Source organism: Rhinoderma darwinii, chromosome 3, assembly GCF_050947455.1.
Source record: "Rhinoderma darwinii isolate aRhiDar2 chromosome 3, aRhiDar2.hap1, whole genome shotgun sequence".
Taxonomy (NCBI): Eukaryota; Metazoa; Chordata; class Amphibia; order Anura; family Rhinodermatidae; genus Rhinoderma; species Rhinoderma darwinii.
In genome coordinates this window covers 189663255-189685831 of record NC_134689.1, presented here as the reverse complement: position 1 = coordinate 189685831, position 22577 = coordinate 189663255, and the positions used below count along the sequence as shown (strand labels likewise).

The following is a 22577-nucleotide window of genomic DNA, read 5'->3' as shown; positions in this document are numbered from 1 at the left end:
CTATGGGGTTGAGATCTGGGGACTGCGCTGGCCACTCCATTACAGATAGAATACCAGCTGCCTGCTTCTTCCCTAAATAGTTCTTGCATAATTTGGAGCTGTGCTTTGGGTCATTGTGCTGTTGTAGGATGAAATTGGCTCCAATCAAGCGCTGTCCACAGGATATGGCATGCCGTTGCAAAATGGAGTGATAGCCTTCCTTATTCAAAATCCCTTTTACCTTGTACAAATCTCCCACTTTACCAGCACCAAAGCAACCCCAAACCATCACATTACCTCCACCATGCTTAACAGATGGCGTCAGGCACTCTTCCAGCATCTTTTCAGTTGTTCTGCGTCTCACAAATGTTCTTCTGTGTGATCCAAACACCTCAAACTTCGATTCGTCTGTCCATAACACTTTTTTCCAATCTTCCTCTGTCCAATGTCTGTGTGCTTTTGCCCATATTAATCTTTTCCTTTTATTAGCCAGTCTCAGATATGGCTTTTTCTTTGCCACTCTGCCCTGAAGGCCAGCATCCCAAATTCGCCTCTTCACTGTAGACGTTGACACTGGCGTTTTTTGCTGGTTCTATTTAATGAAGTTGCCAGTTGAGGACCTGTGGGGCGTGTCTTTCTCAAACTAGAGACTCTAATGTACTTGTCTTGTTGCTCAGTTGTGCAGCGGGGCCTCCCACTTCTCTTTCTACTCTGGTTAGAGCCTGTGTGTGCAGTCCTCTGAAGGGAGTAGTACACACCGTTGTAGGAAATCTTCAGTTTCTTGGCAATTTCTCACATGGAATAGCCTTCATTTCAAAGAAGAAGAATAGACTATCGAGTTTCACATGAAAGCTCTCTTTTTCTAGCCATTTTGAGAGTTTAATCGAACCCACAAATGTAATGCTCCAGATTCTCAACTAGCTCAAAGGATGGTCAGTTTTATAGCTCCTCTAAACAGCAAAACTGTTTACAGCGGTGCTAACATAATTGCACAAGGGTTTTCAAGTGTTTTCTAATCATCCATTAGCCTTCTAACACAGTTAGCAAACACAATGTACCATTAGAACCCTGGAGTGATGGTTGCTGGAAATGGGCCTCTATACACCTATGTAGATATTGCATTAAAAACCAGACGTTTGCAGCTAGAATAGTCATTTAGCACATTAACAATGTATAGAGTGTATTTCTGATTAATTTAATGTATCTTCATTGAAAAAAACTGCTTTTCTTTCAAAAATAAGGAAATTTCTAAGTGACCCTAAACTTTTGCACGGTAGTCTAGGTCCATGTAACGGTCGTTCTTTCAACAGCCATCACACGGACGTTTAACACGTTCTTGTGAATAAGGCTTTTAATAATAGAGCAATAAAGTTAGATCTGGCGGGACTTCCATAGGCCTCTGCCTGCCATGGCAACCAATCGGCACCCCACAATTTAGTTGCAGGGGGGGGTTGATCAGGGGGTTTAGAGAGCGCCTCCTCCGTCTAACCACTCAGTCGGCACGGTCGCTGCGATCCTGGCCGTTGCAGGCGAGCGTCAGCTGTTTGAAAATGCTAGCACCCGCCACATTTTGTTGCGGGCTCAGCTCCTGTACTCACGCCATATTGGGGTAATGTATATTCGCTGTACATGTACGCCTAATGTCGCTAAGGGGTAAAGAGGACCTATCACTTCTTGGGAAACCTCATGAGACAATAGGATACCTAAATATAAAACCTTTCTCAAATATACTATATATAATTAGAAAAGTAAAAAATACGTTATAAACGGGGGCGCCCCTATCTGACAGCTTATCCCCCCCCTGCAAAGCGATCGGGAGGCGCCAATGGTTGTCATGGCAGCCCAGGCACCTAATGAAGGACTGCCTTTCTTAATCTCCTGTTAAGCCCTATCTCTGGCACAGTTTAACAGGAGCCTGTAAAAATGACAATCTACTGCAAAACATTAGTATTGCAGTGTATTGTACCAGCGATCGCTGGTTCAAGTCCCTACGGGGACTAATGAAATGTGTAAAAAATAAAAAAAAGTTAAAAGAAAAAAAACTTTTTCCAATTTTTCCTCTGAAATGTAAAAAATTCAAAAACAACCTACAAAATTGGTATCGCTGCATCCGTAAAAGTCCAAACTAGTACACTATGGCATTATTTAATGCGCACGGTAAATGCCGTAAAAAGATATAAAACGCCAGAATCGCTGTTTTTTTGGTCACTTCTTATCTCACAAAAATTAAATAAAAAGTGATCAAATTGTCTCATGTAGCCCAAAATCGTACCAATAGAAACTACAGCTCGCTCTGCAAAAAATAAGCCTTCATACTGCTCAATCAATGGAAAAATAGAAAAGTTATGGATCTCAATGTGGCGTCAAAACACAAATTAAATTTTAACAATTAGTTTCTTACTTGTCTGTTCACACACAAACTCAAAAACGTCTGAAAATACGGAGCTGTTTTCAAGGGAAAGCAGCTCCTGATTTTCATAAGTTTTTTTTTTGAGCAACTCGCATTTTTTACGCCCGTTTTTGGAGCTGTTTCCAATAGTCTATGAAAAACTGCTCCAAAAACGTCCCAAGAAGTAACCTGCAATCGGTTATAAGGCAAAACCGGAGGCCATACAACAGCCCCCGGGTCTGCCATGCACGGCAGCCTATGAGAACCAGCCGGAGGCTGATCCTCATGGGCTTCCTGTCAGTGTGACTCCCAGCGTCACACTGCCAGTTTATAATACGTTACATTACACTACCTAGGTAGTGTATTATAGCAGCCATCCGTGCTGCAGGTCTTTAAAGAGGCTCTGTCACCAGATTTTGCAACCCCTATCTCCTATTGCAGCAGATCGGCGCTGCAATGGAGATAAGAGTAACGTTTTTTGTTTTTTTTTAAAACGAGCATTTTTGGCCAAGTTATGACCATTTTTATATTTATGTAAATGAGGCTTTCTAAAGTACAACTGGGCGTGTATTGTGTTCGTTACATCGGGGCGTTTTTACTTCTTTTACTAGCTGGGCGTTGTGTATAGAAGTATCATCCACTTCTCTTCACAACGCCCAGCTTCTGGCAGTGCACAGACACAGCGTGTTCTCGATAGATCACGCTGTGACGTCACTCACTTCCTGGCCCAGGTCCTGCATCGTGTCGAACCAGCGAGGACACATCGGCACCAGAGGCTACAGTTGATTCTGCAGCAGCATCAGCGTTTGCAGGTAAGTAGCTACATCGACTTACCTGCAAACGCCGATGCTGCTGCAGAATCATCTGTAGCCTCTGGTGCCGATGTGTCCTCGCTCGTCCGACACGATGCAGGACCTGGGGCAGGAAGTGAGTGACGTCACAGCGTGATCTCTCGAGAACACGCTGTGTCTGCACTGCCAGAAGCTGGGCGTTGTGAAGAGAAGTGGATGATACTTCTATACACAACGCCCAGCTAGTAAAAGAAGTAAAAACGCCCGATGTAACGAACACAATACACGCCCAGTTGTACTTTTACTTTAAACGTGCCCAGTTGTACTTTAGAAAGCCTCATTTACATAAATATAAAAATGGTCATAACTTGGCCAAAAATGCTCGTTTTAAAAAAAAAACAAAAAAATACGTTACTCTTATCTACATTGCAGCGCCGATCTGCTGCAATAGGAGATAGGGGTTGCAAAATCTGGTGACAGAGCCTCTTTAAGTAAAAAGTAAAAAAAAGAAGTAATAGAAATGTTTTATAAAAGTGTAAAAACAAGTTATAAGTTACAAAAACAAAAAATGCTTTTTTTCCTATAATAAGACTTTTATTATAGGAAAAAAATAAAAATGTTAAAGTACATATATTTGGTATCACCGGATTCATAACGACCCAAACTATAAAACTACAATATTATTTTTCCCGTACGGTGAACACCGCAAAAAAAAACAATGTCAGAATCACTATTTTTTTTGTCATGAACACTCCCAAAATATAGAATAAAAAGTGATCAAAAAGTTAAATAAATATTGTCAGAATTTGTTTGTTTTTTGTCACTTTGCGTGCCAAAAAAATCTAGTAAAAAGTGATAATAAAATTGCATGTACCCTAAAATTGTACCAATGAAAACTACAGATTGTTCCGCAACAAGTAAGCCCTCAAACCGCTCCGGCGAAGAAAAAAAAGAAAAAAAGTTCAGGCTCTCAGAATATAGCGACAGAAATTGTGCAGTGTCCAAAAGCGGCTAAGATCGGACGCATTTATCAGTGTGACATCGGCCACATATCTGCGGATTATTATTAATTTACCCAATTATTATAACCTTATGTCCTGATGTACTCCGCACATCTGACATGCCCCCCACATTATAAACCGAAATACCAGCAAAACACCAAACAGAACAGTTACCAAGCAAAATCTGCGCTCCAAAAGCCAAATGGCGCTCCCTCCCTTCTGAGCCCCACAGCGTGCCCAAACACCAGCTTACGTTCACATATATGATATTTTATATCCGGGAGAACCCGCTCAACATTGTATGAGGTATTTGTCTTCAGTGGCACAAACTGGACACAACATATTGTGCATTAAAATGGCATATCAGTTAAAAATTTTAATTTTCACTTTGTACCATCCGCTGCGCATTAACGCCTTCGCGCACCATGACTTAATAGCATATTGTGGTGCGGGGAGTAATATATGGAGCGGGCTCATGCGCTGCTCCCGCTCCATATTCTGCAGGTGTCAGCTGTGTATTACAGCTGACACCCGGGACTAATAGACAGGAACAGCGATCGCGCTGTTACAGGAGCCTGTAAAAATTATATTATACTGCAATACATTAGTATTGCAGTGTATTGTTCCAGAGACCTAATGATCGCTCGTTCCAGTCCCCTAAAGGGACTTTTGGGAGGTTTCCACTGTTTTGGTACCTCAGGGAACCATTCCAGCTAAATTTGCGCTCCAAAAGCCTTCTTCCCTTCTGAGTCCTGCCGTGGGTCCAAACAGCAGTTTATTATCACATATGGGGTATTGCTGTAATCAGGACAAATTACCTTACAATTTGTTTCATTCCATGTGACCACTTCAGCCAATCACAGGCTGCACCGTTCACATGGGATGAAAAGTCATCCCAGGAGGACGGTCAGTAGAACGTCGGAGGGTAAGTTTGTGCTTTTTTTCTTTTTCTGTACGGTCTTACGCAGATTACACTCCAGCTGAAAAACTGCACCACAATTTGGTGCGAGCGGAATTCCCTGTGACACACAGGACAGATGCAATGTGTGCTCTTACGTAGCGTGTAAACCCTGTGTGAACATAGCCTATCAATAATAACTTCATAATCCACCATTTTTAACTAAGACCTTACATTTTTAATGCCTATCTATCTATAACCCCCATTGATAAGTGGCATTACAGTAGTCAACAAAAATCCTGTGAATGTGGTCATGAAAAATCCGTATACATTACCCTTTATCTGTGTCTATGCATTTCTACTTGTCACCCAAACGTCATCCTTTTGCATGCATGCTCCGGTGTTCTTTCCTAAGTACTGTCTGCCTGCAGCTGTATTCGTATGTTAGCTGAGGTTATCTGCAGAATCTCAGTGCTGTGAACTACCCAACGTGGATTCAGTCAGGAACAGAGTCAGAATAGTGGAAGTGCGATCCGCGCTCCAGATAAAGCCATACTAAACTGTGGGTTTTAAGGTAACCAGCAAGTACTGGTGAAAAATGCAGGGGAGTGATTGCACCACTTCATCCATGCTGTAGAGATGATTTGCAATGAAGACCTGGTGCGTGAAAGACCGTTACAAACACTAAAAAAGGTCAAATGACTCGATCGGAAAGTTTATGATATCATTGTATGGATTTTTGGATCTGAAATGATAAGTACAATTTGTCTATAATTACTGTATGGTAAATGAGCATCTAAATAGCTAGAATAGGACATAAGTGTGTGTGGTACTTTACCATTCTGATGTCTAAGTTGTAAGATAGATTCTCTGTGTACGTTACAAAGTTGAAGGGCTTTAACCCCTTAAGGACGCAGCCTAGTTTTGGCCTTAAAGGGAATGTGTCGCAAATTAAACCTTTTTTTTTTAAAGTGTCGTTACTTATTTCTATTATATTTTTTAAGTTTTTTGCTGTATTTTTTTTTTTTTTTCTGTATGGTGGAAAGTATTAAAAATTAAATAATAATTTGACATGTTTTCCAATGTTGGCCACCAGGGGGAGCACTTCCCAGAATTACAGCAAGGTGAATAAGGCAAAGCAACCTGACTCACAGCTGCTGTAAATGTGGGAGGGAACCTCACCTGCCCCTATCACAAGCCAGGTAAAGGTGTCTTCAAATTGCTAAGCAGTGTCTGGCAGCCATATTGGGTGTGATTCTGCAGCTGGAAGAAGTTATAGGACACACCAAAAGGCTAAGTGTATGTTCACACGCTTACTAAACAAAGGGAAAACAGCTCCTGATTTTCAGCCATTTTTTAATCAAACTCGCGTTTTTTAACGGCCGTTTTTGGTGCTGTTTTTCTATAAAGTCAATGAAAAACGGCTCCAAAAACGTCCCAAGAAGTGATGTGCACTTCATTTTGGTCGGGCGTCTTTTTACGTGCCGTTTTTGGAAAACTACCACGTAAAAAACGCCCTGTCGGAACAGAACGCCGTATTTCCCATTGAAACCAATGGGCAGATGCTTGTAGGCGTTCTGCTTCCGATTTTTCAGCTGAAAACATTGTGTGTGAACATACCCCTAGGGTATGTGCACACGCTAACTGCATTTACGTCTGAAATGACGGAGCTGTTTTCAGGAGAAAACAGCTCCGTCATTTCAGACATAATTGCTCGTACTCGCGTTTTGCGAGGCGTCAATTACGGCCGTTATTTGGAGCTGTTCTTCATTGAATTCAATGAAAAACGGCTCAAATTACGTCCCAAGAAGTGTCCTGCATATAATGTATATAAGTGTCCTGCACTTCTTTGCCGAGGCTGTTATTTTACGTGCCTTCTTTTGACAGCGACGCGTAAAATTACAGGTCGTCGGCACAGTACGTCGGCAAACCCATTCAAATGAATGGGCAGATGTTTGCCGACGTATTGGAGCCGTCTTTTCAGGTGTAAATAGAGGCGTAAAACGCCTCGTTTACGCCTGAAAATAGGTCGTGTGAACCCAGCCTTAGAATGATGAAAGTGAAGTGAATGACTTTTCAGTTGACCGGTTCACACACCGTGTATTTGACATTTGACACATCCCCAAACAGTCTCAGCACAACTAGAGAGATTTACCGTTCAGGGCTTTCCCAGTACAGTTTCATCGTGTGTCCTTCACACAAGGGAGGGAGGGGGGGGCCGTCGGGGGTCACGAGAGCGGGGGTCTGTGAGGTAGAGAGTGGGACATGCAGAGACACACATCTTACCTGCAGTGCAGCTGGTCTTCAAGATGGTGCCTGCTCTCTCCCTGCAAACAGCTGCTCTGTCTGACGCTGACCTGCGTCTGCGCAGGACAGAGCCATAGTGCAAAGTCAATGGGACGGGTCCCGTTCATTGACTCCTATGGACTGGAGCTGCCGTATTCCATGTCTGTATGTGTCGCTAATCGACACATACAGAAATGGAAAAAAAAATGGCAGCCCCCATAGGGAAGAAAAAGTGTAAAAAAAAAAAAAAAAGAAACACACAAATTAATACAAACGTTTTTAATAAAACACTAACATCAAACTGATATTAAAAAAAAAATTTTGGTGACACTGTTCCTTTTAAGGCTCAGAGCCCATTTTTCAAATCTGACATATTTCACTTTATGTGGTAATAACGTCGGAATGCTTAAACCTATCAAAGCGATTCTGAGATTGTTTTCTCGTGACACATTGGGCTTCATGTTCGTGGTAAAATTTGGTCGAAATATTCAGTGTTTATTGGTGAAAAATTGCAAAATTTAGAGAAAATTTGGAAAAAAAGCATTTTTCAGAATTTAATAGCATCTGCTTGTAAAACAGACTGTTATACCACCCAAAATAGTTACTAGTTCACATTTCCCATATGTCTACTTTAGATTGGCATCGTTTTTTTAACGTTATTTTATTTTTCATGGACGTTACAAGGCTTAGAACATAAACAGCAATTTCTCATATTCTTAAGAAAATGTCAAAAGCCTTTTTTTTAAGGTACTTCTTCAGTTCTGAAGAGGCTTTGAGGGGCCTATGTATTAGAAACCCTGATAAAACACCCCATTTTAAAAACTAGACCCCTCAAAGTATTCAAAACAGCATTTAGAAAGTTTTTTAACCCTTCAGGCATTTCACAAGAATTAAAGCAAAGTGGAGGTGAAATTTGCAAATTTCATTTTTCTTGCTGAATTTCAATTTTATTCAATTTTATTTCTGTAACACACAAGGTTTTACCAGAGAAACACTACTAAATACGTATTGTCCAGATACTGCAGTTTTTAGAAATGTCCCACATGTGGCTCTAGTGCGCTCATGGACTAAAACACAAGCCCTAGAAGCAAAGAAGCACCTAGTGCATTTTGAGGCCTCTTTTTTATTATAATATATTTTAGGCAGCATGCCAGGTTTGAAGAGGTGTTGAGGTGCCAAAACAGTAGGAATCCCTGAATAGTGACCCCATTTTGGAAACTACACCCCTCAAGGAATTCATTTATGGTTGTTGTTACCATTTTGACCGCACAGTTTTTTCACAGCACCTATTTGAATAGGGCTGTGAAATGAAAAAAATTTCATTTTTTTCCAATAAGATGTCATTTTTTATCAAAATTTCTTATTTTCACATGGAACAAAATACCCCATTTTGTTGCCCAATTTCTCCTGAGTGCAGCAATACCCCATTTGTGGCGATAAACTGCAGTTTGGGCCCATGGGAGGCCTCAGAAGTGAAGTAGCGCTGTGTGTTCTTTGGAGTGCAGATTTTGCTGGTTTGGTTTTCGGGTGCCATGTCGCATTTGCAGAGCCCCAGAGGTATCAAAGCAATGGAAACCCACCAGAAGTGACCCCATTTTGGAAACTACACCCCTCAAGGAATTCATTTATGGGTGTTGTGACCATTTTGACCCCATAGTTTTTTCACAGAACTTATTTGAATTAAAACAAAATTTATTTTTTCCAATAATATGTAGTTTTGGCTGAAAATTTCTTATTTTCACAAGAAATAAAATACCCCATTCTGTTGCGCAATTTGTCCTGAGTGCCGCAATACCCCATTTGTGGTGATAAACTGCTGTTTGGGCCCATGGGAGGGCTCAGAAGGAAAGGACCACCATTTGGCCTACTGGTGATTTTCTGGTGCAAAGTCATGTTTGCAGAAGCCCCTGAGGTACCAGTACAGTTGAAACCCCCAAGAAGTGACCCCGTTTTAAAAACTACACCCTTAAGGCATTCATCTAGTGGTGTAGTGAGCATTTTTACCGGAGACATACACCCCATAAACTGTAATATGGGTTCTATGGCAATACCCTCAATGTGGCTGTTATCAGCTGCTTGGGCACACAGCAGGGCTCAGAAGGGAAAGATAATGGGGGATAAGCTGTGCGGAGTACATCAGGGTAAGTAAAATTGGGGTAAATTATAAATCAAGGGATGTATGATAAATTTGAAAACACTTTCATACAGAGCTCTGGTTTTTCGGGACACGCGTTACATTGATATATTGTGTCCTCCCTTATACCCCTCTTATAGCAGACTTTGCACCTCTTTTGACTTTTTCCCTTCTTGCCAGTTTGGGGAACTTCTCCTGGAAAGTGCTGCCCTGGTGCGATGCGTGTGGGCTCGCTTCCAGAAGTACTGGGTGCCCCCCCCTTCCTGGTCCCTAAAGATTAGGTTCTTGATAACCACCTCTTGAAATTCCAGGAAAGTTCCCCTCTGGCCTGTACATCGACGTAGCACATACACATTGTACAATGCCATCTGTATGATGTGCACGGCCAGCTTCTTATACCACACCGCATGGCGCTATAGGGCTTCAGGACTTGATCTGACAAGTCCACCCCTCCCATGTACCTATTGTAGTCCAGGATGCAGTCTGGTTTAGGGGTCTCTGTACTGGTACCTCGTACAGGTACATGGGTACTGGTGTGACAGCTCTCTTGTCCTTGTACTTGACACACAATATGTTGCTGCTAGAATGTGCCCTGCGCTCACCCCTTCTTGTTTGGCCTGCAGAGTCTTAGGGAGGCCTCTCAGATTTCTTCTAGCAGTGCCGCATGCCGCAGGACTGGAAGCGAGGCAGTTGAAGAGTAGGACGCCGGTATAAAAATTATCCAGGTAGAGGTGGTAACCCTGGTCCAGCAGTGGGTGCACCAAATCCCACACAATTTTTGCATTAACTCCCAGTAAGGGGGGGGCATTCTGGGGGCTGAATACTGGTGTCCTTCCCTTTTATATATCCTAAATTTGTAGGTATACCCTGATGCACTCTCACACAGCTTATACATCTTCACGCCATACCTTGCCCTCTTACTCGGCAGGTACTGGCGGAATTGAACCCTCCCTTTAAAATCCACGAAGGACTCATCAATAGAAATACACGTCTCAGGGGTGTATGCTTGGGAAAACCGGGCACTGAAACGGTCTAATAGGGGTCTCCGTTTATACAAACGGTCAAAACTGGGGGTCATCTCGGGGTGGGCACAGCTCATTATCAGTATAATGTAAGAAGCGAAGTATTGCCTAATTTATTTATTTATTTTAGGTTCCAGTTCAGTTCTGAAGTTGCTTTGAGGGGCCCATATATTAGAAACCCCTATCAAACACCGCATTTTAGAAACTAGACCCCTCAAAGTATTCACAACAGCATTTAGAAAGTTTATGAACCCTTTAGGTGTTTCACTGGAATTTAGAGCAAAGGTGAAATTTACATTTTTTTTTGTCAGAAAATCCTCTTTATACCATTTTTTATATAACACAAAAGGTTTTATCAGAGAAACGCAACTTAATACTTATTGCCCAGATTCTGCAGTTTTGAGAAATATCCCACATGTGGCCCTAGTGCGGTAATGGACTGAAGCACCGGCCTCCGGAGCAAAGGAGCACCTAGTGGATTTTGAGGCCTCCTTTTTATTAGGCACCATGTCCGGTTTGAAGAGGTCTTGTGGTTCCAAAACAGTGGAAAACCCCCAAAAGTGATCCCAATTTGGAAACTAGACCCCTTGAGGAATCCATTGTAGTTTTCTTGGGGTGCATGCGACTTTTTGATCAGTTTTTATTCTATTTTTAGGTGGCGTGGTGACTAAAAAACAGCAATTCTACTATTGTTTTTTCAATCTATTTTTTTTACAGCGTTCACCGTGCGCTATAAATGACATATTCACTTTATTCTGCGGGGCGATACGATTACGGCGATACCAGATGTTTATAGGTTTTTTTTATGTCTTATGGCGTTTGCACAATAAAATACGTTTTGTAAACAACCATTCACTTTTTGTGTTACCTTATTCTAAGAGCCAGAACTTTTTTATTTTTCCATCAAGAAAGCCGTGCGAGGACTTATTTTTTTGCGTAACGAACTGTAGTTTCCATCAGTACCATTTTTAGGTACATGCGACTTTTTGATCTCTTTTTATTCCATTTTTTGGGAGGTGAAGTGACCAAACAATTGTGATTGTGGTACGGTTTATTATTATTTTCTTTTACGGCGTTCACTGCGCGGGATAAATAACAAAATAATTTTGTAGTTCAGGCCGTTACGGACGCAGCGATATCAATTATGTATAGTTTATTTGTTTGTTTATATATTTTTATTAATAATAAAGGACTTATAAGGGAAAAAGGGGGATTTTTACTTTTATTACTTTTAAAACTTTTAATTTCTTATTTTTACACATCTTTTTTTTTTTTACTTTATTACTTTGTCCCACTAGGGGACTTGAGGGCAGGAGGCCCTGATCGCTATTCTAATATACTGCACTACATGCGTAGTGCAGTGTATTAGAACTGTCAGCTACTCACTGACAGCAAGCATAGTGGGTCCTGACTTTGTCAGGACCCACTAGGCTTCCGTCGATGGCAGAGCCGGACGCCATGTTTTGGTGTCTGGTTGCCATAGCCACCATCGCCAGCCGCTATCGCGTAGCAGGCTGGCGATTGTAGCTTAACCCCTAAAAAGCCGTGATCACTATTGAACACGGCTTTTAAGGGGTTAATCAGCGGGGACACCGCGATCGGTCCCTGTTGTAGGAGCTGCGGCAGCTGCTGTATGAGACAGCAGCTGTCACAGCTCCTGTTTGTGTCGGTAGGACGGCCGAAATGGCCGTTACTCCCGCGACGTAATAGTCCGTCGCTGAGCGCTATCGATACAGTTAGCGCGACGGATTATTACGTCGCTGAGCGCGAAGGGGTTAATATATCATTTCATTTGCTGCAACTTCTTTACGGTCTGACACAATACTGGAGCATTCACGCTGTTGTGCTGTCTTTAGGATTTTCTCCTGTAAGATCTTAACACAGTAGGTGATCTTTGAAACCATATGTGCTGCGATTCTGATGAAAACCATGAAATAAAATTGTCTGTAAGCATAGCTCTTTGCTTTGTTTTATGCTGTTATACATTCTAAACAAAAAATATTCCCCAGATAAACTCATTAAAAAGGCTCTGTCACCACATTATAAGTGTCCTATCTCCTACATAAGGAGATCGGCGCTGTAATGGAGGTGACAGTAATGCTTTTCATTTAAAAAAACGATCTATTTTTACCACTTTATTAGCGATTTTAGGTTTATGCTAATGAGTTGCTTAATGCCAAGTGGGCGTATTTTCAATTTAGACAAAGTGGGCGTTGTACAGAGGAGTGTATGACGCTGACCAATAACAATACTGAAGTGTTTCGACATTCCACGGGATGTCTATTCACAATCTCTGCACTTCGTTACTCTGTCTGTGGTAGTTACAGCATGGGAAGCGAGATCTCGCTGTAAATGACAGGTTACAACGAGATCACGCTTCCTCTGCTGTAACTACCATAGAAACAGTAACGAAGTGCAGAGATTGTGAATAGACATCCCGTGGAATGTCTATTCACTGTCTAAACACTTCAGTATTGTTAATGTGTTCGTATAAGACAGCACATAAGGATCTAGCAGGATCCCTATGCGCTGAGCAAATGGAGAGGAGTGCATGATGCTGATTTGGTCTAAAGTAAAAATACGCCCACTTGGGCATTAAGCAACTCATTAGCATAAATCTAAAATCGCTAATAAAGTGGTAAAAATAGATCGTTTTTTTAAATAAAAAGCATTACTGTCGCCTACATTATAGCGCCGATCTCCTTATGTAGGAGATAGGGCACTTATAATGTGGTGACAGAGCCTCTTTAAGACTTAGCAGTATAAATACTAAATTCTTTTGAAACTAGCCGGAGACTGTACTTGAAGAGTTAGGGTATGTGCACACACACTAATTACGTCCGTAATTGACGGACGTATTTCGGCCGCAAGTACCGGACCGAACACAGTGCAGGGAGCCGGGCTCCTAGCATCATAGTTATGTACGATGCTAGGAGTCCCTGCCTCTCCGTGGAACTACTGTCCCGTACTGAAAACATTATTACAGTACGGGACAGTTGTCCTGCAGAGAGGCAGGGACTCCTAGCATCGTACATAAGTATGATGCTAGGAGCCCGGCTCCCTGCACTGTGTTCGGTCCGGTACTTGCGGCCGAAATACGTCCGTCAATTACGGACGTAATTAGTGTGTGTGCACATACCCTTACACTTAAGATTATTGCCCTATAAATTAAAACAAGAATTATTTCATACAACACTTTATGCACAGATTTATAAAAATTGTGCTCCATGTGTGTAGCGTCTGGCCGCCATTTTTTTCCTCTGTCATGTGGCAGACCATTCTGTTTTGGTTTGGTCCAATATGAGCCTCATTTATTAATCTGTTAGCCCTCCATGAGGTATAGAAGCTGAGCCCATTCTATACTACACCCCCACCTGTTGGGACAGTTTACTGGTAACCGCTCTCCCTGCAAAAAACAAGCGCTCACACATCTCTCCCTTATTTCTTTAGGCCATTTTTTTTTCCCCTCTTTTATTTATTTATTTCTTTTTATTCGATTTAACAGAATCCACCCCAAAAAGACAAAGACCAAGTGCAAGTGAAAACCATACTTCACATTTTACAACATGATCTTGTATCTGACACTTGGCAATAAAGAAATCTAATGTCTGTTGTCAATGCTAAAACAGTAGAAACAAATATCATTTACTTGTGAAAATGACAGAACTGATTTTGTGCTTTATTGAGCATGGTAATTCACTAAAAACACAATTCTTATGGCAACAACACTGCTTTGTATAATGCGCTAGTTTAAAGGCAGTCTGTCTTTAGGTTTATGCTGTCCTATTTGAGGGCAGCATAAAGTAGTGCCAGAGACCCTGATTCCATCTCTGTAGTACTTGCTTTTGAATGATCAGTAGTTTTTATAAAGCTCACTTTTATCTCCTGCAGCCCGTATTCGTAAACTGGCTAGCCCCATCCTCCTTCCGGTGATTGACCGTTTTCTCCCCATATTGTTCATAGGGAGAAAGCCACCAATAATCAGCCACTTCTCATGAATACGGACTGCATGAGATAATCTGAATGTATTTAGAAAGATATTATTTGTCTAGGAATACCTACATTTAAATTATTTTATTAAGCGCCAGGCCCCCTGACCACTCCCTACTTAACCCCTTCCCGACCCATGATGTGCCGGCACATCATGGAGCGGGGAGGGGATAATGCATGGAGCGTGCTCACGCGCTGAGCCCGCTCCATACACTGCAGGTGTGAGCTTCTGACACGCTGCTCTAAACGGCCAGGAACTGTTCCTGGCTGTTTAACTAGTTAAATGCTGCGGTCGCTATACCGCAGTCTTCCGGCCACTTCACTTCCTGGTTACATGGCCGAGTTATGCAAACAGCATAACTCGCTGAGCTACGCCGTTTCAGTAACTCCCATACAACTGAATAGTAGTTACGGAAGCAGCATAGCTCAGCTAGTTACGCTGTTTCCTTAACTCATCCATGTATTGCAGTGTATTGTACCAGCGTTCAATTCCCCTAGGGGAACTAATAAAATGTTTAAAAAAAAGTTAGATACATTTTCAGGAGTGTAAAAAAAAAAAAAAAAAGCTTTTCCGATTTCTACCCAAGCACAATATAAAAATAATAAACAAAAAATAGGTATCTCTGCATCCGTAAAAAGTCAAGCTATTACAATATAGCATTATTTGACTCACACAGTGAACGGCGTAAAAAAAATTCATTTAGAACCCCAGAATCGTTGTCTTTTGGTCACCATAGCGCTAAAAAGAATGAAATAAAAAATCGTATGTACCAAAAAAATAGGGCTAATAAAAACTACAGCTCGTCCCGCAAAAAAAAATAAGCCCTCACACCGCTCAAACGATGGAAAAATATAAGTTATGGCTCTCAGAATGTGGTGAAACTGAAATTTTTTTTTTTTTTAAACCAATAGTTTTTTCTTTTGTAAAATAAGTAAAATATGACATTTTTTCCTGTTTTCTGTTGTCTAAAACCCGCGTGCATCTTATAGTCCGAAAAATACAGTATGTCAATTGGTAGTAATGTTGTTACATAGCCTTTTGTAGTCCATACGTACAATACTATAATGCATTTTGTCGATATAGTAGACTGCATGGCATGAAATGACCCACTATACATATGTGATAAACTATTCTCGTGTTTGGACTTTAATGATACCAGAATCCTGTTGAACGTGTGCATGGTCTCCTCTCGTTTCAGGTTTGGGATGGTACTAAATGTGCTTCCCTACCATGGAAGGTTTATGTAGAAGATGAGGCACTTGAAGGAGACAGAGGCTTTATCAGTCGGTTACAAGACCTTGCCTTAGACATTTTGGTTTATGATAATCACGTGGAAGTTGCAAAATCTTTAAAGGTAAACCATTCAGACTCCAGAAGGAAAAGGTTCAGCACTCCTTGTGGAACATGAAAAAAATCCTCTTTATTGGTTAAAATAGATAGCCAGCGGAAGACTGAACAGCAAACACTGGACAAGAAACATAAAACATACATTCCCTCTGACGCGTTTCTAGCTCTCAAGAGCCATTACTCATAGATAGGGGAAGGAATGAGAATGTCTGGCTAAAATGGCAGCCAAGACAAAAAACACCCACTTTGATCAGGTGTATGCAATTATCACAGAAGTGGATGACATGTGAAACATACAAAATTTTATAAAATGCAACTATAAAATCTCAAGCCAAACACAAAAATGCAAAAATATAAAATATTATAAGTTCAGAATAAGATCATTTCTCACATTTAAACCATTGGGGACTAGTGTTCAACATGAGAATCCAGTAACCCTCAGGGTATGTGCACACACACTAATTACGTCCGTAATATACGGACGTATTTCGGCAGCAAGTTCCGGACCGAACTCAGTGCAGGGAGCCGGGCTCCTAGCATCATAGTTATGTACGATGCTAGGAGTCCCTGCCTCGCTGCAGGACAACTGTCCCGTACTGAAAACATGATTACAGAACGGGACAGTTGTCCTGCAGAGAGGCAGGGACTCCTAGCATCATACATAACTACGATGCTAGGAGCCCGGCTCCCTGCACTGAGTTCGGTCCGGAACTTGGGGCCGAAATACGTCCCGTATATTACGGACGTAATTAGTGTGTGTGCACATACCCTTACGATTCAAAAGTGCTCGCCTATGATCACCACCTCGCACTGGTCTATTAACTCTTTCAATTCCTGAAAACTCAAAGCTACTTGTATCGCCTTGGTGCATAAGACTAAAATGTTTGGATGCATTGGAAGGATTTCTAACTCCAGGATTAGTGGCTCCATTGAGATGTTCTCTAATTCTAACCTTAAGGGAGCGACTAGTGCACCCAACATAAGATAAATTACAAAGAGTACAATTTATTTGGTAAACTACATGTCGTGTGTTGCAATTGATGAACTGTTTAATTTTATGTATAGATCCATCAATGGCTGAGAACTTCTTTAATTTGGTGTGCATAATTGCAACACATACATATATTTGCTCCACAAGGATAAAAACACTTTGATGACAGCCATGAATTCTGTTTGGATGAAAATTGCGTTAAAAATAGGTGAAATCATAGAACCCAAAGTAGGTGCTCTCCGAGAGGAAAATGTACAACCTGGCTCTAATATCTGGCGTAAGCCCTCATCTTGAAAGAGGACTGGTAAATATTTGGACACTATAGATCGTATCGTATGATATTCTTTACTGTACGATGTAACAAACGCAAGAGATGCATTTTTGTTCTTTTTATGTGTATGCTTTCTTTGTAGTAAATCACAATGTTTTCTGTCCTCACCCAAATTAATAGCCCTATCCAGAGTCCATTGAGGATAACCTCGATTTTTTTTTTTTTTTTTTTTTTTTTTTTAAACGATTACAAATTTTATTTGTTTCTTCCTTATACACCTGTTCAGACGAGCAGTTTCTTTTAGCTCGTAAAATTTCTCCAACCGGAACACCCTTGATAGTGTGCTCCGGGTGGCAGGACTTGCCATGCAAAATTGCATTACCAGCAGTAGGCTTGCGATAGGTGCCAGTCTAAACAGTCTCTAGGCTGGAAATACCACTTAGAGTGAGATCCAGGAACGTAATTTTTTGACAATCATAAGCATAGGTGAATGTCAAACCAAATGGATTATTATTTATGTAGTTGATGATGTCTGGTATGGTCGCCACATCTGATCATATCATCAATGTAACGACCATACCAGACCAGATCAAAAGCAAAAGGATTGCTTTCAGTGAATAGAAAGCACTCCTCCCACCATGCTACATATAAATTGGCAAGCGAAGGGGAAAATTTAGCTCCCATAGCTGCGCCTGTTTTTTGAATATAATGGCAACCATGAAATAGTTAGAGGAGAGAAGATACTCTATTGCCATAATAATAAAATTTTTGAGATCTAGAGAGTATTTGGAATATCTATCTAAATGGTATAGAACTGCCTTTAAAGCCAATTGATGAGGGATGCATGTATACAATGCTTCAATGTCACAAGTTAGCCATTCAATATTATCCTGCCATTTGATACTTTCTACAGACGATAGCACATGTTTTGTATCCTGGAGAAACCCATAGCAACGTGTGACCAGAGGTTGCTGTAATGTATCTACCCACTCGCTAAGTTTCTCATTCAAGGAACCAATACCTGCCACAATAGGTCTCATAGGGGGCGGAAAGCGATCCTTATGGATTATAGTCAGAGAGTGAAAAATAGGAATAACCGGTTTCTCAACAAAAATATAATCACATTCCTTCTGATCTATCGCTCCCAAATTTAGAGCCTCTTGTAACAATATGTACAGGCGTTCAGAAAAAATCTCAGTTGGATTAATGCTTGATCTGTCATATGTGTTATTATCCGATAATAATTCCTTGTTTAATTTAATATAGAGTGCAGTGTCCAGGACCACAACCGCCCCTCCCTTATCAGCTGTTCTAATAGTTATATCACTATTGTTTCTCAAGGAAAAAATGGCTTTATGTTCCCTCTTGGATAAGTTATCAATAGATTTAATATCTACCATGGTGTGTAATTCAACTAAATCTCTTTGAACCAATTCCTGAAACCTATCCAAAACGGGAGGTTTGAGATGAATGGGATAAAAAGAGGGATTGTGGACAGAAAAATTAGTGGCTCTGGACAAAGCTTCACATTCAGGCAAAGCCGACTCCTCCTGTAAATCCTGCAAAACATTAGTACATATATGATCTAAAAATGAACAAAATGGCATATCATTAGTACTAGGCAGCTCCTGGATCATATGTGTGTAATCCTTGGAATCGTCCATATAATCAATACATGAATCCTGATCCAAAAAATGTCTCTTGACAGTAAGCAGCCTGATAAAACTATTAACGTCCACGATGGTATTGTATAAATTGAAGTGATTAGTTGGAGCAAACGAAAGTCCTTTGGACAAAATAGATATTTCGTCCATATTCAAAATTTGAGAAGACAAGTTGATGTTATTTGTTCTTCGCTCCCGTGCGATTTCTCTGCGGATATCTTCCTGCGATGCTTTCTCCCCGCCCTACGTATTCGTTTTTTGATTTTTGTCCTTTCTTTGACTTATTGTAATAAGAGGGGGGTTTCTGTAAATTCATGGACATGGAGGAATCATCAGATTGACCTTCAGAACTTTCTGCTTCCGTGTAAACCATTCAGACTGTTCGTAGTAATGAACTAAACTACTCTTACTAACTTAGGATAACATCCATTTACCTTTTACTATGTCGATACAACATACAAGAAATCCTTACATTTGGTACTTCCTAGTGTGGAAAATACTTTTTTTTTTTCTTTTTTTTTTTAAACTTGTGGTCTTCTGATAGTCTGAATATTTCAAGGACCAACTGCAGAATTAAAAGGTGGAAGGAGCAGTGTTAGAATTCTTCAATGTGATAATAGGCTATGTACACCTTTGCAACCATTTGTTTGCTCCAGTGCATTTATTCTAAGAAGTGAAGCAGCTTTTAAATGTACACTCTGTTTTGAAGACTTATAGGCACCAGGTTGATGCAGCAGCTACACCATCGTTACAGCTTCTTTGTGTAGCCTTATCCTACACATGTATTACTCATTGCTTCCCTCCTCCTGGATACTGGAAAGGTATCTATGGTCAGAGAAGGTTTATACTCCGTTCTGAAGAGACTTCAGAGCTGCATTTTCTCACCGAAATTACAACTGACAACCTTCTCAACCTCTAATAGAGGGAGGAAACACAGGAATAAAGTCTAGAACATGAAAAGAAGTGGATGTGAGAGCGTTTCACAGGGACTACCCACTAAGCTCTGAACTTTCAGGTACACAATCGGGTCTTGAAAATAAACAAATCAATGCAGACATCCGTAATCTAGAACTTCTCTGGATAGATCTCTAAAAAAACAACAAAAAACCCTGATAAAGGTTTACATGTCATTTGGAGAAAAATAATCAAATCTAATTGACCTGCCAAATTTCCAAGAATTTGACTACAGAGGGTAACAACATGTTTCTTTCTTCATCAACCCAAAATTCAGAATATGTGGTTCCTATATATTTACTTATTGGACTGTTAATATGTGATGCATTTAATCTCTTCCTCTGCAGTCTTGTGTGGTTCAGCTCTCTTTTACCCTTTAACCCCTGGAGAGACATCCCATTTGCTGGACAGGAAGCCTGATGATCTAAAAAAGGACACACCTCTCCTCACACCGTCAGGTTTCCTGTCCTCCGGATTGGATTGTCCTGTGGATCAAGACACACTCTCCAGGATTGCAGACCCTCCAGCAGATACTCACCTGTGTTCCTGGAGGTATTCTGAAGGTGCAAGACTCTTAGAGAGTAACCTTAAGTCTGGGGCTGGTATATCCCACTCCTAACCTGGTCACCGCTTCCCTCTATGGAGGTGATTAGCTCTTGCCATGGGTGGGGTCTCCTCTGGGTGGAGAGGCTTCTCCTGGGGTCAGACCTGGCTCCAGTTTACAGAGAAGGGAGCCAGGACTCATGGCCCAGCGTTCGGCCGCTTCTGGCTCACTGCAGTGACCGCTTCCGATTGTGGCGCCCGTCACTGCCGGCGAAAATGACGCGCAAACGTTCCAGGAAGCGGTGTTCTGGCGGCCCAGTTGGGGAGTAGGGGCTACAGCGTATCATAGCCTGGGAGCCTTCCCAGCCTCCCCTCCCATAGCCCCTTAGGCCTATTTTAGGCCTGAACCAAGATGGCTCCTTCTCCAACCAAGCAACCAGTATGAAAGCTCCAGGAGAAGCAGCAGGATGTGCCGAACAACCTGAGCGATCAGACCTAGCAAGATCCTCTAGTCCGGTACTCTAAATGGCATGGGATCATCTAGGAAGCATTGTAGGACAAGCAAACCTTTTTTCATGTATTAATTTTGTACTTCCTTGTATATTACATGTATGTAGGTCAGAGAGGGTCCCAGGAAAAAGTTGGACAAGACTCGCAACAGAGAATGTGTTATGTGATGTAGGAAGCTAGCAGCCTCTTATCAGAAATGTTTATGCCAGTTATGTTTAGATAAGATCCTGGCAGAAGAATCCACCAGCCTTGCTACGAACAGAGGTTAAGAATTCCCTTAGATCCCTTAGAAAGAAACATGACTTTCCTAGCTCCTTATCTGGTAAGAGAAGACCGAGCCTAGAGGTTTCTAATTCTTCTAGTGGAGCGGAGCTCCTCTGCATATTCCTCTGACGAAGATGAAGGGGGAAAAAAACGATTTCCAGCTGAGGATGTGGACCAACTTCTTAAAGCAGTCCGGGCCACTTTTACTATTGATGACCCCAAGGAACCCCAATCCATCCAGGACATTATGTTTGAGGGCCTGGGTCCTAGGAAACAGGGGACTTTTCCTGTTCACAAAAATGTGGCCAGCCTCATTAAAAGGGAATGGAAAGAACCCTGATAGAAAGTTAAGCATTCCAAAAATTTTGAAAAGAAAGTATCCCTTTGAGGATTAATTAAGCAAGGCCTGGGATAGTTTTCCCAGACTGGATGCCCCAGTGGCTAAAATATCCAAGAAGACTGCCTTACCTTTTGAAGATCTGGGTTCCCTCCCTGATCCTTTGGATAGGAAGGCGGACTACTACTTACAGAGGACCTAGAAAGCCTCTGCAGGGTCATTTAAACCTGGTATTGCAGACCAAAAGTGAAACTCTGGACTATCCCTTGTTCAGGAGACTTTTGTTTGGTCCTCCACTGGATGATCTCCTAGAAAAAGCATCTGACAGGAGGAAAGGGTTTGGCAGCTAGCAGACCGACAATAGTACGGAGCATTAAACTTGGCGTACTTGGCCAGAACATTAATTCCCCAGAATTCTTTGGAGCTCATTCCACTAGAGCTTTATCTACTTCTTTGGCAGAAAGAGCCAACGCATCTCTAGACCAGATTTTCACGGCGGCTACATAGAGTTCACCCCACACCTTTATTAGGCATTATAGGTTACAGTTGCATTTAGCCACTGACCTGCCTTTCGGTAGGAAAGTTTTACAAGCGGTAGTCCCACCCTAAAAACTGGGGTTCTATTTTACATCTCCAGGGGTGCGGTCATAGGTGAAAGGGTAAAGCATTGATTACTTACCAGTAATCGGTTTTTCATGAACCTATGACAGCACCCCCTAGTTGCCCCCCCCCCCTTCAGTTACTTCCTTAGAATCTCTTGTATATATGAATATAAATATATATAAAACTTGCGTTTCCCAAGTGAATTCTTACTTTAAAATCAATGCTATTTCTTCTGGCTTTCTGCAAAATAAGGTATCTGCTGGAATTTGCCAGGGTTTTTGCCTGGCAAATCCATGCACACATAGGGTGACCACAGCAGATCTCCTGCATCATCTTGTATGATCTGCTTTTGCACTCGGAGATCCTTCTGCCGCTTCCTGTCACCAGTTCATGGGTGTTTATAGCCATACAGTCATCAATCTTCCTCTATAAATGTGCACTCTACACTCAGAGCTACTTCTATGCACAAAGTAATGACACTACATTTAGACCAATATGATTTCAGGAAGCAGCATTGCAGCTAAAAATTGGGTTAGTGTACTTGAGTAAACAAATGTGATTTAATTATCACATTGCATTAAATTAGGAAGTGGGAGTAACAT

At 41.4% G+C, this 22577-nt stretch overlaps 1 protein-coding gene across 2 annotated transcripts in view; it reads left to right on the top strand.

Annotated features, from left to right (window-relative positions):
- The window catches only part of POT1 (protection of telomeres 1), an 85928-nt gene that overhangs the window by 26958 nt on the left and 36393 nt on the right, over nt 1–22577 (top strand). Inside the window, exon 5 of one of the 2 annotated variants that reach the window (XM_075857173.1) lies at nt 15690–15845. The exons of the other annotated variant lie outside the window; for it this stretch is intronic. Within the exon in view, the coding sequence (XP_075713288.1) occupies nt 15690–15845 (156 nt within the window). The remainder of the gene's footprint in view (nt 1–15689; nt 15846–22577) is intronic. 2 annotated transcript variants of the gene reach the window in all.